The sequence below is a fragment of the Apus apus genome, chromosome 6, assembly GCF_020740795.1.
Source record: "Apus apus isolate bApuApu2 chromosome 6, bApuApu2.pri.cur, whole genome shotgun sequence".
NCBI lineage: Eukaryota > Metazoa > Chordata > Aves > Apodiformes > Apodidae > Apus > Apus apus.
In genome coordinates, this window is record NC_067287.1 from 38,376,478 (window position 1) to 38,392,501 (window position 16,024).

Here is a 16,024-nt window from a genome sequence, read left to right on the forward strand (position 1 = left end):
AAAGCCTCTCTCAAATGTGGTCTGACTGACGCAAATCAAGAGCTGAGCGGTGATTCATACTTGTCAGACCGTAACACTTGAATAAAAACAGCATGGGGACAAACTTGCTGATGCACTCAAATGCTCAGCACTATCATAAAGGCATTAGAGTCAGACCACTCAGGAGAAGGTATTTTTTCACTCGTCCTCCTTCCCCCCTCCTCCCTCCAAAAAAATCATGTATTTTCCTAAATAACAGAGTTGTAATAAATCTTCAGGCGTAAATGTGTAAATGGCATATTCCTGTACTTCCCTACAGCTTGGCAGGAAAGATTAGTGTGTTGAACAGGTTATAGCATAATCCCAGTGGAGTTAAGGGATAACTCATAACCAGACCCCACCAAGTGCCTGCAGTTGGACAGCAAGGCTGCTGCACTGTCTCTCGTGGATTTTGACTCTTACTCACACCACACATTTACTCCCTCTCCCTCCACAGCAAAGATATCTTCCCTCCTCTTCTCCTTTCTCATGAGCTTCAAAGGAGCATGAAGAGCACGACCAGACAGATCTGTGGCTGGGGACAGAAACATTTTGCCTCATTTCGTAAAGGTGCCTTCAGGAAAGAGCCAAAAGCAGGATCTGACCCGACCCCAACCTTCAGCTCTCCTTGCTGGCCCTGAACTGGTCCCACTTCCCACGCAGGCTCTGCAAAGGGTGTTCAAAAATGCGCTCAAGGAAGTCAGACCTTCCTACCAGACTCAGGATTTGCAAATTTGGGAGAAAACAGCACAGATCACAAAACTTCCATTCTCCTCCCAGCTGCAAGAGGGTGGGAATCAGGGGAGCGGGGTGCTGAGCACAGGAGGGTCCCTGCCACCAGCAGCAGGCTGGTGCTGTGGTGCTATAACTCTGCCTACCACACACAAAGAGAGCATACAAACTCCCACCATAATTAACTCATCAAAATGACACCATGATGTTTCTGCAAACAATTAGGAAACAAAAGAGAATATACAAAGATCCTGCCAACATCACAAAATAAACTGAAGATATTGTTCCATGCTAATCTTTCCTTAAACCATTTCATGAGAAATGCAACTTCAGGTAAGAAGATTCAAACAAGCAGTATGACTTCTGAAGCAACCCTTAAAGCCAAGATGCACCTTGATGACACTCAGGCACTCAAGGTACCTAGAGCACACAGCTCTCCTCCAGCACTCTGCCTAAATAAGACACCATCCTTCCCTCTGAGGGGCTGGAAAAGGGTGTCAAGATCTGCCCAGAGGCCTGCACCAAACCTATGCACTTTAACCTCCAGCTCTGCCAGGATGGCAATCTATCCCAAAGCCTCTGGATCCTGAGCTGGCTTTGCTGGAACAAGACTACCTTCTGCACCTGACCTCCCAAAAGAGACTTCCACGCAACACCCACAGCCCTTCAGCTGCAGGTCTTTTGAGGACTCCCCCACCACCATCTGCATTGCTGAGTCCCTCACCTCTCCTTCCAGCTGGAATCTGGAGCCAGCTGCCTTTCAATGACCCTGGGAAAGTAGCTCCCCTAGCTCTGTTCAGAATTGAGTAAAAGAAGGCTAAGCAATGGAAGAGCCCCCATCTCAAGTTCACAAGACTCACCTCCTCCCACTGTTTTCTTAAAGTTAGCTGGGAATTTAAAAAAAAAAATAAAAAAAATTAAAAAAAATTTTTAAAGCTGAACCAAGCTGGCAGCTCTCAACCAGGATCCCTGGAGAAAACACAATCAAAACAGCAAGTACCTTAGACACAGGGTACATCCACATCAGCATTTCAGTTTGGGCCAGTGCACTTCAGAAGGGCATCTCCCAGACACACCACTTAACCTGTGCTCTGGATTGTATCTCGGAGACCTTTCAGCACACAAACTAGATTTCTCTGCAGAAAAATTAACCCAGAATAGGTAGCACTCCAGAGCACTCCAGGAGCACTCCTAATAGACTTTTTCCACTCGTGGATATTCAGTCCACACAATCAGATTAGAGCTGGCATGAAGTGAGCTCCTGTGGGACACGAGCTCATGTTTCAGCCCCTTCCCAGCAAGGACACAGCCTATGTCACCAGGTCTGCTCCTGCACTGAGCTGCCTATCCAGAGCCCCCTCCCAGCCAGGACAAGTCCTGCCTTTGCCACTTACCCATTGCCATATTTAAACAGTGCAGCTCTGCTACAGAGAAGATATTTTAACTGAAGGGTAAGACCAAAAAGAGCTTTCAGTGTAACACACGCCTCCCAGCTAGCTCAAAAGGAACATCTAAAACGTTGGAGGCACTCAAGTTCCACATCTCTGCATTACTGCAGTTGAGACCAGCCTCAGGAGGAGCTGTTCCACCAACACAAGAATATCAGACCTAACTCAACAGGATGAAGATTAGCTAGAGAGGAGGGCAGAAAACAGAGAAAGGAGACTTCTCAGAAAGACATTATCATGAAAGAGTGAAGCACAGCAAGTTTAATGCCACAGCACTGCAGTTGTCACCCTCCTCAGTTTCTGGTTTAGTCATCATTTAAAAAACACAACTCAAAGCACAAAACCCTCATGAAGTTGGTTGCTGAAGCACTGCAGCAGGATGCTGGGAAGGAAATGAAAAAGCTACCTTGACTTGGTATTTTTCAGTATAAACACATTGTCCCATGTGTTTTTTTTAAGCACTTATGTCAAATCTAGAAGCCAGTGGAGCTGAAAACACTCTAGAGCTCCAGGCCTTACAAGCCACTAAAGTAACTGATGCCTCAAAACCTTGTGGCAGCCCATCCTTGGGAGCAGGTAAAAATGCAGACAAGGAGGTGCCTTCACAGGGACAGCACTAAGACAAATCATTTAATCTCGGCTTCAAAACCTGCTATTTTTCTTCTATAGTTCACTCCCAGGAAACTCCCCTTTCTCTGCTTATAGTAAGTTGTCTGGTTGGAAGACTTTTTTTAAAGTAGTGTTGAGTTTTCAAATCCTATGAGCAAACCAGCAAGTGCCCATGCAGTTACAGCAGGGTTTTTGCCCCCCCCCCCGGTACATTGCTGCCCAAGAATCTGGCAGGATGAGGCTTCAGCTGTGCTCTCCAAACAACGGGTCACTTCTTATTTTCTTGGCCAAACGAAGAGAGGAAGGGTTTTTTTCAGGCAGGACCCTAAAAGCAGCTGTCTGCAAGTGTCAACAGCTGGAACTCAAAGCACATGAACTTAAAAATAGAGAAGGCAGAAGATCAACATGTGAAGATCAAGGTGACAGACAAGAGCAAATAAATACTTTCAAATATAGGCCCCGTGGTCAATTTCAATAGCTCTGAGGGTTTGGGTTTTAGGAAACGAGCAGCATGACTAACATGTTTAGGAAGTCCAGAAATGAAATCTTGCCTTGTTTTTGGCTTGATGCAGGAAATCAGCTTTAATGACAACCTACAGTTAGCTCTGTAGTAATTTTCTTCCTGCTTCATTGACATATATGACAAGACTTTATTAGCAGGGCTAAAATTAAAACAAAACATTTTTCCCAGCAGCAGAGAATGCTTAAGCATTCATTGACACCTCGTGAAAAGAGACAAAAAATTATGCCTGAGCAGTTCCATCACCTTTTTGTATTTCAGTTTTTCCTAGCATTTTACATCAGAAGCTTTGTACTCTACACGCCCATGACCACAGATTTTTCATCATCAGGACCAAGTGCTGTGAAAAATGACTGTCATAAAGGGCAGTATGCATCGCTGTATCACAAATAAAATGATGACTTCTAACTCAGAAAACCAGCATGAAGACACACTCAAAAGGAAAACCACTGGGTAATACAGATTCCAGCCTTGCTCACCATTTTAAGATTCCACACAATCCAATGACCAGCACTAGAAGCAGCTTCTGAAAAGATTCCAGAATTTAAGTGGGAAGTGATTTTGATTTAAACTGCTTTCCCCATATTTGCCACCTAAACCCCCCACAACTGATGCTTATGAATGGGGAGGGGAGGAAACCCCAGGTACCATTAACACCATGATTTGAGCTCCAACACCTCAAAGCCGTGCCCACCTCCCATCTGAAGCAGAGCTTGTGCAGTATCACCCCAAAGACTTTGACCCTCATTCCCTCCCCACCAAGATACTTATTGCTGCACATTTTGTTTACTCTTCTGTCAAGTACCTCAATTTTATCAGCTTTTCAGGAGTTCCAGTGCTACTTTAAGCCTCCCCAGACTCCCTCTAGAGAAGCCAGAGGCAATCTGGGATCCTCAAAACCATGCAGCTCAGGAACTTCCTATAGGACTCACCTAAACCATAAGCAGTGCTCAGATGCCTCCAAAGATGGGACCCCACTGAACAGTCCCCCACAAGGCGACCTGCCCCACTGGTTTTTCCACTGCCCTGAAGAAGCACCAAGAGTGGTTTAGGGAACATTGTTTGCAGTTAAGATGTTAAAGAACAAAACAAGTTTTATGGGATGCCTGGCAGGCTAAAACCTTTGCTAGCTGCAGCTGTCTCCTTCAAAAATTGTGGCAGTGTTATTTGGTATCAAACAGCAAACTAGTTCAGAGTGGTCTAAAACCATTTCACTTTTTAAAACCTTTTTTAAAAATCTTTTTTTTTTAATGGCTACCATTTAACAAAGAACAGACACAGTGCAATCTGAGGGGACTGCTCCTGAATTTTATTTTTTTGAAGGCTCAGACCACAAGAGTTGAACATTGCTCAAGAACATAATTCAAATGCAGTTCTCCCAAGCAAATCCTATTTGGGCCATGCTTTCCAGTTCCCTCAACACAGTCTTCCACACAAAACTCCAACCAGGAAGGCTTCTTTGCACACTAACAAGAGGCTCTAGAAGCACCATTCACAACCAAAACCAGTCAAGCATCTCACTACCAGTAACTGGGTTATGGCAAGATGATCAGCTTCTAGCTGGGCAAAAAAGCTGTCTTGTATATTTAGAAAGGGTCTCATTTCTAGCAGAGATTTTCTTCTGGTTAAATCGTGTGCACTAACAAACTACATTCCTCTCTCCAAAGTACCTGTCTTTTTTCTAAGTCTTGAAGGTTTATTTTGGCGTGTTTTGGTTTTTTAAAGGCAGAAATTACAGCATCTAGCAAGTAATGTGGTTGGGGGTTTTACTGACACTTGTTTGGCATGACCTGGATGGCTCTTAGAGCTTTAAAACTCCTGCATAACAGACACATTTAAAAACTAAAGTCAATAGAAACACATATGCTATGTAAGTATGAGAAATATAGTCAAGAGTGCAAAACTTTTTCAGGGTGTTCCCCCCACCACCTTAATTAACATTAATAGTTGGCACAAACTTGCTAAGCAGCAAGGGCAGCACTAGATAGTTAATTGTTATGTTAGATATCTCAGAAAAGATGATGAAGAGACACTGGTACAAGGAACTGTGCTCGCACTTCTGGAAGAGTTGCACATAGAAAATTTCAGATTCTCAAATCTGAAGCAGAACTGTGGGTTGGGTTTTTGTTTTTTGTTTTGTTTTAGAAATGTAAAGCATTGCCTGAAAAAACCTTCAGAGATCTGGGGGGGGAAATTGCAACACCTGTAACAGATCTTGCTTGAGCCCTTCTCTTTGACACTAGAGAACCTCTGGCTTTAGAAACAGAAAGGAGGAGGAACAGCAACAGGGATAAGAAATAATGATTATGGAAAGGAAACTTATTTTTGCTAAATTACCAGCATTGTGCTGGGGAGGGAAGTTACTGAAGGAAGTGATCCTGCAGCACAGCATAACCCCCTCAAGACTCCCCAATCCAACTTCAACTGGAACGGTCCTGTAAGTACTTCCCAAACCTCGACCAGGTAAAGAAAAACATCCCAATTCACAGGAAGCCAGCAAAGGCAGTGTCCTTGACATGGTCATTAGTGTGTTCATCTAGTTTCAAAAAGCTTACCGTGTTCACGGTACACTCCAAAGAAAAGAAAGCTTTCCTGTCTGTGTAATGAGTTACTAGGCTATAGTAATAAATACTAGGATAATAAAAATAGGATGAAGCAATTAAAAAAATCAGGGATCACCATAAATGCCACAGCTCAATGCTACAATACCTTGACTTTGTGTACTTTGTGTAGCTAAAACTCATACTAACAGTTTGGGCTTTTTCTGTGCTTGTCAGTAATACAGATTAAAAACATTTCAACCACTCAAATAGAGCAAGTATTGCAACCACCATGCAGAAACACATCTCCAGAGCTGACCTCAAGTATGCTCCCAACTCATGCAGCTTTAATTGCAACTTCAAGAGTCACCAATTCCAAATGTTTAACGTAAAACGGGAGAGAACTTTCTAGATGTGCTGGGAAGAGGAGGTTGTCACAAGAGTCTCAGAGGAGCTTCTGTTGATACATCAGTTATACAACTTGAATAGCCATGTGGCAATTAGGGTAAGAAGTAGGAAGGAAGTGTTACTGTATGCATGAAATTCCAGGTAGCAGAGGTAAGGAAGCAGCAATTTTCAAACCCCCAAAGAAGCAGGAGTAGAAACCCTGGCAACACCTGTTTCACAACTGTGGGAACCACTCTTACATAAAAGAGCCATCTCCCCTGTCCCTGCTTGCACCAGAAGAACACAAAAGAGCTGGAGTTGGCACTTCTGGGAGGACACTGCTGCTCGGCCTTGCAGCTATTTATAGCAAGCACAGCCCAAGGTGGGTGCTGCCACAGACAAGCCAGTGCCTTGTTCTCCCAGTAACTGATACGCAGGGCCCAGATTACACCAACAGTTGTTTCTTGCTCATTTCCACTCCACCAGCATCTCCCAGGATAAAAATGCACTTGTCAATAGAGCAGCTGCTATCAAACAGCAGAGCTGTTAGCAGCTGCAAGGTCTTTAACTGGGGGCTCTAGGTGAGCTTTGGGAAGCTGTGCAGAAAATACAGCTGCAGAGCCTTCGGGTGCAGCTGTGTGCAGACACCGAGCAGAGCACTAATCTCTTTCCACGCTATTCTTCTGTAGTTTAAAATAAACACAAAGTCAATTTTTTTTTTCAGTTTCACTCACTATAAATCCTGGTTTAAGCAACTCAGTATCCAGATTCTAGTTTTGGAAAAGACAGTCCAATTTCATAGAATCATAGAATCGCAGAACAGTCTGGGTTGGAAGGGACCTTCAAGATCACCCAGTTCCAACCCCTTTGCATGGGCAGGGACACCTCCCAGTAAACCAGGCTGCTTCTTTTACAGTTATCATTTCTACTTTAACGTTACTGTTTTCTGCAAATTTATCCTTACCTTTCTGTATCCCTGCAGAGAAGACACAGCTACACTGTGCTCTGGAAGCAAACACAGCATGCCTGAAGCTGACCATCTCTCTCTTCTCTGTGCTGCAGGACTTTAACATTTCTCCCCTGCAGGGTTACAAACCAGCCTGCCTTACACAGCCCTGTGCAGGACCAAGCCCTGAATATTGAAAGAAGCCTTGCACTTTCTTAAAGACGATGAGAAATCCACACCAGCAGTGAGCAGACAAACCAGCACGTGTGAGGCAGCCTTCTTTTGGGGGCCGCTGCTGCTCAGAGGCTGGGAGCACCAGAAATAGCTGGTGAGAGGGCAGAGATCAGTGGGTAGGGTGGTCAAAGGTACAGATAAACAGAATTCACTACAGCAACAGCTCATGGTTAGTGCCGAAATACACAGGCACAGATCAAAGCTAAACCTGCCTTTTCAGTTAACACAGGCCCCCAAACAAAACCCAGTGCAGACAACCTGCCCTTCCTCCCCAACCCCTTGCAGGAAAGAAAAAATAAGTCTTCTTGCACTTACTTATTATTACACAGAGCTGGCAGCTGCCTTTACCACCACTACCATCCTCACACAAGGAGCTGCACACAGGGCTGGAGGCACATCTTCTTCCGCCTGCTACGCTACAAGACTCTCTTCAACAAGATGGGAGCAAGTGAAGGCTGAAAAGCTGCTATAAACAGAAAAGAAGCAATCAAGCTGCTCCCCACACCTGTGAGTGCTTTGTTTTACTGGGCATCATCAAGGCACACCTGATCCCTTTTAGGCTGATCAGATTTTCAGAGCTTCACCAGAGCAGGACCAAAAAGCTGCAGTTTAACTCTATGGTATGGGTGGTGTCCCCTGCCTAAAGATTCCTTATCAAGTTTCCATTTTGAAATGGAGTTACAACTTGGAGAACCAAAAGCTGGAACCTGGTTAGCATACACTCAGAGCTTGGGGCCCTGAAAACTCGCTTTCACCCACAGATAGAAGCACTAGAAAAGAGAAAGAAAAAAAAAAAATCCAAACCACCCCCAAACCTTTGTTTTCCCACCAGTGATTTACCCAGTTTTATTTTGCTAGCTGTGCATTGCAAAATCAATGCTTACCTCAAGAGCTGCCTGCCTGTTGAGCAACCCTGTCTACGGTTCTGTTGCAACTGAAGCTTGAGAGCATGGGGGGGATACACTCAGGAATATCCCCTCTCCTCCTAACTCCCCTCCCGTTCAGCTTGGGTAACTCTGCTTTTCCAGACTACAGAAAAGCCAACAGCAATGAGCACAAACCACTGCACAGCAGCGCTCAGCTCCGCTTTTAACAACTTGTTTCTCTACTGTTATGGACCAGAGGAAAGAGGTAGGAAGCCCCACAGCTCTCACTGCTCAGGAAGGACACTGCAGAGAGGGACAGCTGAACCTCCTTTCTTTGCTACATCTTGAGACTGGAAGTCCATCCCACAAGAGTTAAAGCAAGTTCTGGCTCTATCCTGCAACAGCAGCACTAACTGAGATGTTTATTTTATAGAGCTTTTATGCAAAGGTTAATACTGGGTGTTGCTGGAGAAAACTCCCCTCTTCAAGTCAAGGCAGCAGCATACCACATTAGCTTAGTAGAGGAAAAAAAAAAATGTGGAGGCTCTCTTGCAATTAGTTCAAATGTAAACACCTTGGACCAGGAGCTTATTCCAAGATGTGATGTGAAAAGCACAGCTGAACTGCCAGGCTGTGCCCCATGGAGAGGATGACAGGTCAGAGGTCTAACACCCAAACCTACCTCAGTAAGGTCAGATTGACACCAGTGCCTTTGAACAGATGCATGAAGAACAGACACTTTGCAGGGTCTTGTGGTGGCTTAAACATTCCTAAATCCCCCAGATAAGCTAGAGGCTATTTTTCATTGATTTTAAACAAAATAACTAAACAAAGGGAATTAGTCAGGAGCGTGCATTCACTCCCCTAGTGTCTTCTGGGGTCCACGAGGTTCTCCTCTGGCCATCCCAGAGGGTCTCGACTGACCAGCCAGCACTGAAACAGCAGGCTGAGCTGAACAGAATTCCCTAAATATCCACTATCACTCCCTCTGAGCCTGAAGGCTCTTTCCCAAAGAGCCATAAACGGTTCCACCTCCAAGCCAAGGCAGACTCCACAAACACTGGGCTGCAGCCTCAGCAGGCGAGTAATCCCTGGCCTCTTCACAGTCTGTATCCGAACACGGAGTACTCAGAAGGCTTTTTGCTTTCCCCTTTATGTTCAAATGGGAGCGAGCTCAAGTCAAGCCCGGCTGATTGTATGCAAATACCTGTCTGTAAAGGAGCTGTTGTGTTTAACCAGTGCACATGTCCCTGCCGGCCGCTGTGCCCCCAGGCAAACAAGCTATGGAGATGAGATGTTTGTTTATGCACAGGACATACATCTATGCATTTGTATATATGTACATATACGCATGTTCTGTATGTATTTTGTATATATAAGCATACCTAACAGCAGTAGTAATTACCACGCATCATGAAAACCCCATTAGCCACTGAAAACGACTTCAATTCAGACAGATCCTTGTCTTTACCAACCAGCTTGCAGAGGTATCCACAAATAGTTGTGTTCCACCTCCTTTTCCTGCTACCTGCTGCAAGGAGCTCCCAGTTCAGCCCCCGAGCTCAGCAGCAGAGAGGACAGCACCACAGCTGCCTGCACCGTGCTGGCATTTGGAAAGGAGCTCTTTGCATCCATCCCAGCAAGATGGTGTTTCCCCCCTGCCTCCTCCTGTAAATGATGAAAGGTTCATTTATTCAGGAACCAACTACGGTGAGCTCCAGCCTACCTGGGAAAGCTTCCCATTCACCACAGGCAAGCAGAGCTCTCAAGACATGAATGTCTGTTTTATGAACATCTGCACTCCATGAATGCTCAGAGTAAGAAATGTATAAATGCAAGGATTGTGCATAGGGGCAATAAGTTATACCTCTAAGGAGAAAAAAAAAAAAGTAAGATGCAAACCAGTATAAAAGCCTAAAGTAGCACTGGTCCAAGATCATCCTACCTCATCTTCTAAAATTCACACGAGAATATCCCTAGCTACTCACTCCTTATGACATCTCTCCAATATACTCTCTCAGCATCCTTCACAGCCCTAAAAATCTTCCTATTCCGGGTGTGCCACAGGTACCCAAAGCACAGACTTACAGACCTACCCTGTGCAAGCCCATCCTGTGCCGTGCTCAGTAACTAACCCCAAGACACAAAGATCCTCAAGTGAAAGATGTGTGCTACAGGAAGCCCCATATCCTTAATAACCCTCCAGAATATCCAGCCCCAACCCTTTCTTCAGCAAGAGAAAAAATTCCCACTGTACTCATCCACCTCATGTCTCCAAAATAATGCATTTAGGGCCTTCATCCAGACACTTATCACACAAGACACTGGAAAAGCTGGATTTTGGGGGCAAAGTGGTGAGGGGATGAAAGCAAGCACTCTCCCCAGCATGGATGCCACAGGACAGCAGTTCCTCTGAGCTCCCTCCTCTTGTCTAGGGGAAGATTACAAAGCTTTAGAAACCAGTAGCTGCCTCGGGGCAAGATGTTAAATGATCGGCTTGACTCTCTGCTACACTTCAGCTCACAGAGAAATCATCACTTTCAGCAGTGGCAGCAAGCCTGCAGGTGAATGCAGCTTAAATAATTGCTATTTGGCAAAAAACTTCCAAACATATAAGGAATAGCAGTGGAGATAATAGCATTTTACTCAGCTGGTCTCATCCACTGTGAAATTTGGGGGAAATATTCCCCAAGCACATTACCCACCATCTGAAATTAGCACCAAAATTTAGTCCTCTACCAGCAGGCTCTGTTCACACAACATGAGTTAGTATTCCTTTCCCCTCTGCTGAAGAACTAGGGCCAGGTAAAAGCTATGCAAAAGGCAGTGTGACCAATCTGCTAAATGTGCAACTCGGTGCCCGACACGAGGGAGCGAAACAGTTAATTTCACAGCTTCAGAAGACAGCAACAAATTTCATGCCTTCCTGAAGCCAGCAGACATCAGCTACCCCCCTTCCCCTGTAGGGCTGAAAAGGCTTACAGATTTAAACCCACATCTCATTTGAAAATAGACTGCTGCAGCACTGTAATCGTATGATAAATTGACAAAGTCTGCAAGTTAATCTGTATCAGCCTTTAATCAAGACAGTTTCTAGTGGTTTTCCTTTATTATTGTCTCAGTGTCAAGGACAAATTAAAAGTTACGACGAAGATGCCAAATGCATTCCCATAACAACAAGCATCTTTGAGATTTACCACCACTGATTTCCATGTGTTTCCACAGTGCAGCCCACAAACACGTCAAAGGGCACGTGAGAGAGTCCAAGTAACACCATCACCTTTCAATTATGCACATGTGGAAGCTTCTCCTGCCCATAGGATCTTTTCGCTGCTGCCCATGGACCTGGGTTTTTCTCCTGAGGTTGTCCAGAAGAAGGCAAGAGACCAACAGCCAGAGAGGGAGACAAAAATTTATGTTCTCCTTAAAAGTCTGAGTAGGCAGAACCTGACAGTCCTTAACTACCATCCACCAGAGACACAGGCTTTAAAAAATTGCCTCACTTAGATCAGCAGTTTGAGTTATCAGCTCCCTTCAACAGCAACCCACAAAGCACCCCCCTCCTGGACTTTTTTCCTTAGTCCAGCTACAATTTCCCCTTGAAGGCCAAGCCTTAAAAAGCAAACAACAAACATACATCCTCGTTATTATAAAAGCTGATTTGATGCTGCTACTTTAAGGAAGTAAAATTATATGCATTTCCTTGAATTTTTAATAAATCCTTCATAACTTTTTAATGGTTGTCTCCTTATGCTTCGTAGAAGTTTAGATCTTATATGATAAAAACTTATTGTGAGAGGATAAATAGAAAGGACAGAAAACCAGCTGGCTGTATTGGATCAAATGCATCCCTTCAAACTGCACTTTCTTGCCTGTTTTCACTTGGGGTTGTATGATCTTGTGTGCAAAACACACAGTATGTCTTGGCTGGTTTGGGAGGAGAAAACCCACAGGATTAATTTGACAGCTCACCTTGCATGGATTAATAGCAGGAGGTGTGTTGAATCCTTCACTCTACAGTTGACCTGGCAGAAAAGCAACACCAAAAAATCCCCAGCAAATATTAGGACATCATTGATTTCACATTTCCAGTGAGAAAGAGCAAAGTTTGGAAAAGCTGTGATAAAACAAAGGGGGTTTCTCTCTGCTTGCACCAACACACTTGGCCCCAGCTAACAGCTGGACAACTCCAAGCCCTGAGAAGCTCTGCAACACAAGGTGGTGCTGGGATGCTCTTTTCCAGATGTGGACCAAGTGACCCTTGCTAGACTTGCACCCTTGGGGATCAGGATTATACAGGCCAGACACTGGGAAAGAGGTGTTGGTGGGTTTCAGGATGGGCAGATACAGACCTGATGTGTGGGTTGCAGAGTCACTTGATGAACTTGCATGATTATGGGCTGGGGTAGGATGGATATAAGAGGACAGCTTCCAAATTTAAAGCATGTAGCACAAAGAGAAGCTGCACCACAGCTAACGACAGCACAGGCTGTTGAGACCAAACCTACCTGACCTCTAGAAATGGGAGAAATTCTTCCCAGCTGTGCCTTCATCCCTCTCATCAGTGAGATCAACAAGCAAGCTCTCCATATAACAAAATCCTCATACCAAAGGAAGGAATTGATGATGAACTTTTGAAGCCTAAACCACAAGCCTTGCACTTCTCAGTGTAGGCCTACATGAAAGCCCAACCTAAAAACTCCTGCTCAACACAGTTACAATACCAAAGATCTGGCAGCTAAGCTCCTTTTCTTTTGAGCTTCAACTAACCACCCTATCCCAAGTTTCCAGACTAAGAGCACTTTTTACCTTTAGCTTTTCCTGTGGGCAGGAAACAAGGAAGCTATTGATGTTTCCTCCATTTCCTACACTCAGTTCAGCAAGATGACAGCCCTGTGGGGCCCAGTATTTCATTCAGCTTGGAACAGCTCTCACCTACAGATTTGCCAGGGCAAGTACAGAATCTGTGACACTCAGATCAGGACCTGTACAGGAAGACTTCTTGCACTCTCCTTAAGAAGGACTGTCTACTGGGAGAGCTTCTTCCTCCACCTGCCAAATGATAGAGGACTCCTGCAGTAAACATTGAAGGCATAAAGGCAACTATGCTCAGAACCTGCACTTCTTCTGACTGTAAGGAGGCACCAGAGCTTATGGAGAAAGGGCAAGCAGGGACAGCCATGAGCTCCCTCCACCCCAGGCAGAGACAGCACAGGGACCCAAGCCTGGGACATGAGGACACCATGCCAGTAGGTCAGCACAGTCCCCAGACCATGCCTGCAAGCTCCTCACTCCTCAATGGGACCAATCTATCAGCCCAAGCTGCACCCTTTGAAGAACATCCCAACTCTGGATTAGGAAGCTGTGAAGGCCACTGAAGCAGCAGCTCTGCAAAACAGATAAAGCCACAGTGACACATCTGATGGCTCTCCAGGTAGATGATTCAGGTGTGTGCTAATGGATTAATCTCAGCCTGAGAGCAGAACTTGTTTTTTAATACCAGCAACTCAGTTCTTTTGGTTTGTTTAATCAGGTATTACAATAGCAGAAGCCTTGGCATCTCTAGAAGTAGCTAAAACTTTTCCATAAAAATCAACCTAAATACACGACTGGCAGGAGGTTCAAAGACATACAAACTCCAAGGTGGATTTTCTTCAACTTGTTCAAGGCAAATCATTTAAGAAGTGCTTGGAAACATGATTTCCTCATTGGGGTTGTGTGGGTATGGGTCTTTTTGTGAAGACACAAACTCCCATGAGTTTGCTGATCAACACAGTCCCCTACACTCCTCCAGTACATGAACTCATTCAGCATTTTGTTTAATTCATGCTGACGTTTCAACTGCTCTGAATCATTCCAGAATGATTAGGAAGTCCCACCTTACCAACGCAGCAGCCTCTCTCTCTGTCACACTGCATATTCAAGGCAGCTCCACAGGGTATGTCCTTTCTTACAGCCCTCATATTTTAAGCCCCTTTCAGATTGTATTTGGGGAATTTATTATGATGCATTGCAGCTTCAGTGCTTTGTTGCTCAGGTAAAGCATTTAAGGGCTTTAAGTTCAGTCAGTTTGATTTATAAGAAGCATTACATTCACAGCCTCAGCACCTCTTCTCTATGAGCTGCTCCTGCTTGCACACAAACACATGCAAAAACCCCAAAGCAGCGAGTGAAAATAACACCAGGGCCAGAGTTGCTCTCCTTCTGTTTCAAGCAGCAAAACCAGAATTCCCACAGAAAAGGTTAAATCTTTCAAATGGTTTTATATTTCTAATCTGCCCAAGTACTTCAAAAGTGACACAGCGGGGGCGGAGTGGAATATTCAGCTTTTCTTAGAAAGGTTTGTATGTTTGCAGAAGAAAAAAAAAAAAAAAAACAAAAAAAAACCACCAAAGCAAAGACTCTAAACGACATCAAGAATTCACTCTGTGAAAAGGTCAGTGTGTTGAGCTCATCGGCAAGATTCTTCTGAGCTCCCCAGAAGGAAAGACAAGTATGCTAGAAGGGTTTACATTGAAAACCTTTTCGATTTAGATTTAAAACACTTTAAAAAAAAACATAAAAATGGATTTTAAACACGCTGACATGCTTAAGAGTCTGCCCTTCTCTTTATTCTTTCCCCACCCTTCGGTCTGTCTTCTAATCAAAGAAAGGTAAAGAAACAGCAAATGGAAATATAAACAACAGGTGCATTCAGACAGCATTGTCCATTGAGTCCTAAGTGCAACCTGACCTGCTGCAGTGGTACTCTGGGACCTGTCATTTGTTTGATCAGAACTGCTGCATATGAAGAGGACTGATCTACTCCAGCAGCTTTCCAGATGATCATGACAGCCCCAGAAAACCTACAGGAGCTTCACGCTCAAGAGCAAAGACATCCAAAACGGTACCATCCCTAACCCGCCGCAGCACCTGATTCCACAGAGGGATGCAGAATGCTTCCTCCTGCCCACAGCAGTGTACAGCCCCAATTCTGAAAAATGTAAACCAGCAGTCATTTTAATCTGCAGTGGAAGGTCAGGCTGAGCTGCAGCTGCTCTGGATCCTGCTCGGACTGTGCCTAGCTGCAGCAGCGCTGAGGCATGCAGCTGAAACACTAACCCCTCTTGTCTGGCCATCAGCAGCCTCCTCTGGTGAGTCAGAGCTCTTCCACTGCAGATCACACTTTCTGCCACAAACAGAGCCATCAGGGAATGACAACATCTCTTCCTGCTTCACATACTCCCTTATGCAGCAGCATGAGAGGGCAAGAGACAAGTTCTGCACAGATACACTAGAGTCACGCTGACAACATACACTGCTCCTAACAGAATTACTTAAGAAAGCATTGCTTCTCTGCCCTTCATTTCAACTGCATGTACGTCCTGAAAAATTTACTTCGGGGAAACTACATGCTCCAGGAGTCAGATTTTAGACTTTGTGCTTATGGAAAAGTACTTAGCAAGTTCTGCTATTGTTGCAAACAGTCGCATCCAGGGCCAGGGAAACCCCAAGTGTTGCTTTGAGGAGAGAGGCTCCGAGAAGCTCCAGCACCTGAATATCCAAGGGATATGTGATACATCAACAGCTTTGTGTTCAGCCTCCCCATAAAAAAAAAAGATTTTTTAACTTTGAAATAACTAAAGTTAAAAAAAATAAATCAGTTTGAATGACAGCAACAACTCAGAATAAAATAATGAAATACCAAATAGTAGAGAAATACAGGTGGTGCACTCAAAACGGTG

At 44.6% G+C, this 16,024-nt stretch overlaps 1 protein-coding gene across 11 annotated transcripts in view; it reads right to left on the reverse strand.

The window, feature by feature from the left end:
• The window catches only part of HDAC4 (histone deacetylase 4), a 251,960-nt gene that overhangs the window by 183,086 nt on the left and 52,850 nt on the right, over positions 1 to 16,024 (reverse strand). For 5 of the 11 annotated variants that reach the window (XM_051623781.1, XM_051623789.1, XM_051623783.1 and 2 more), the window contains exon 1: positions 7,219 to 7,464. The exons of 4 other annotated variants lie outside the window; for them this stretch is intronic. In XM_051623781.1, coding sequence (XP_051479741.1) covers positions 7,219 to 7,327 — 109 coding nt within the window. In that variant the 5' untranslated portion in view covers positions 7,328 to 7,464. Of the gene's footprint in view, positions 1 to 7,218; positions 7,466 to 16,024 lie in introns of those variants that run through there. 2 more of the 11 variants (XM_051623779.1, XM_051623778.1) reach the window with 1 other exon arrangement.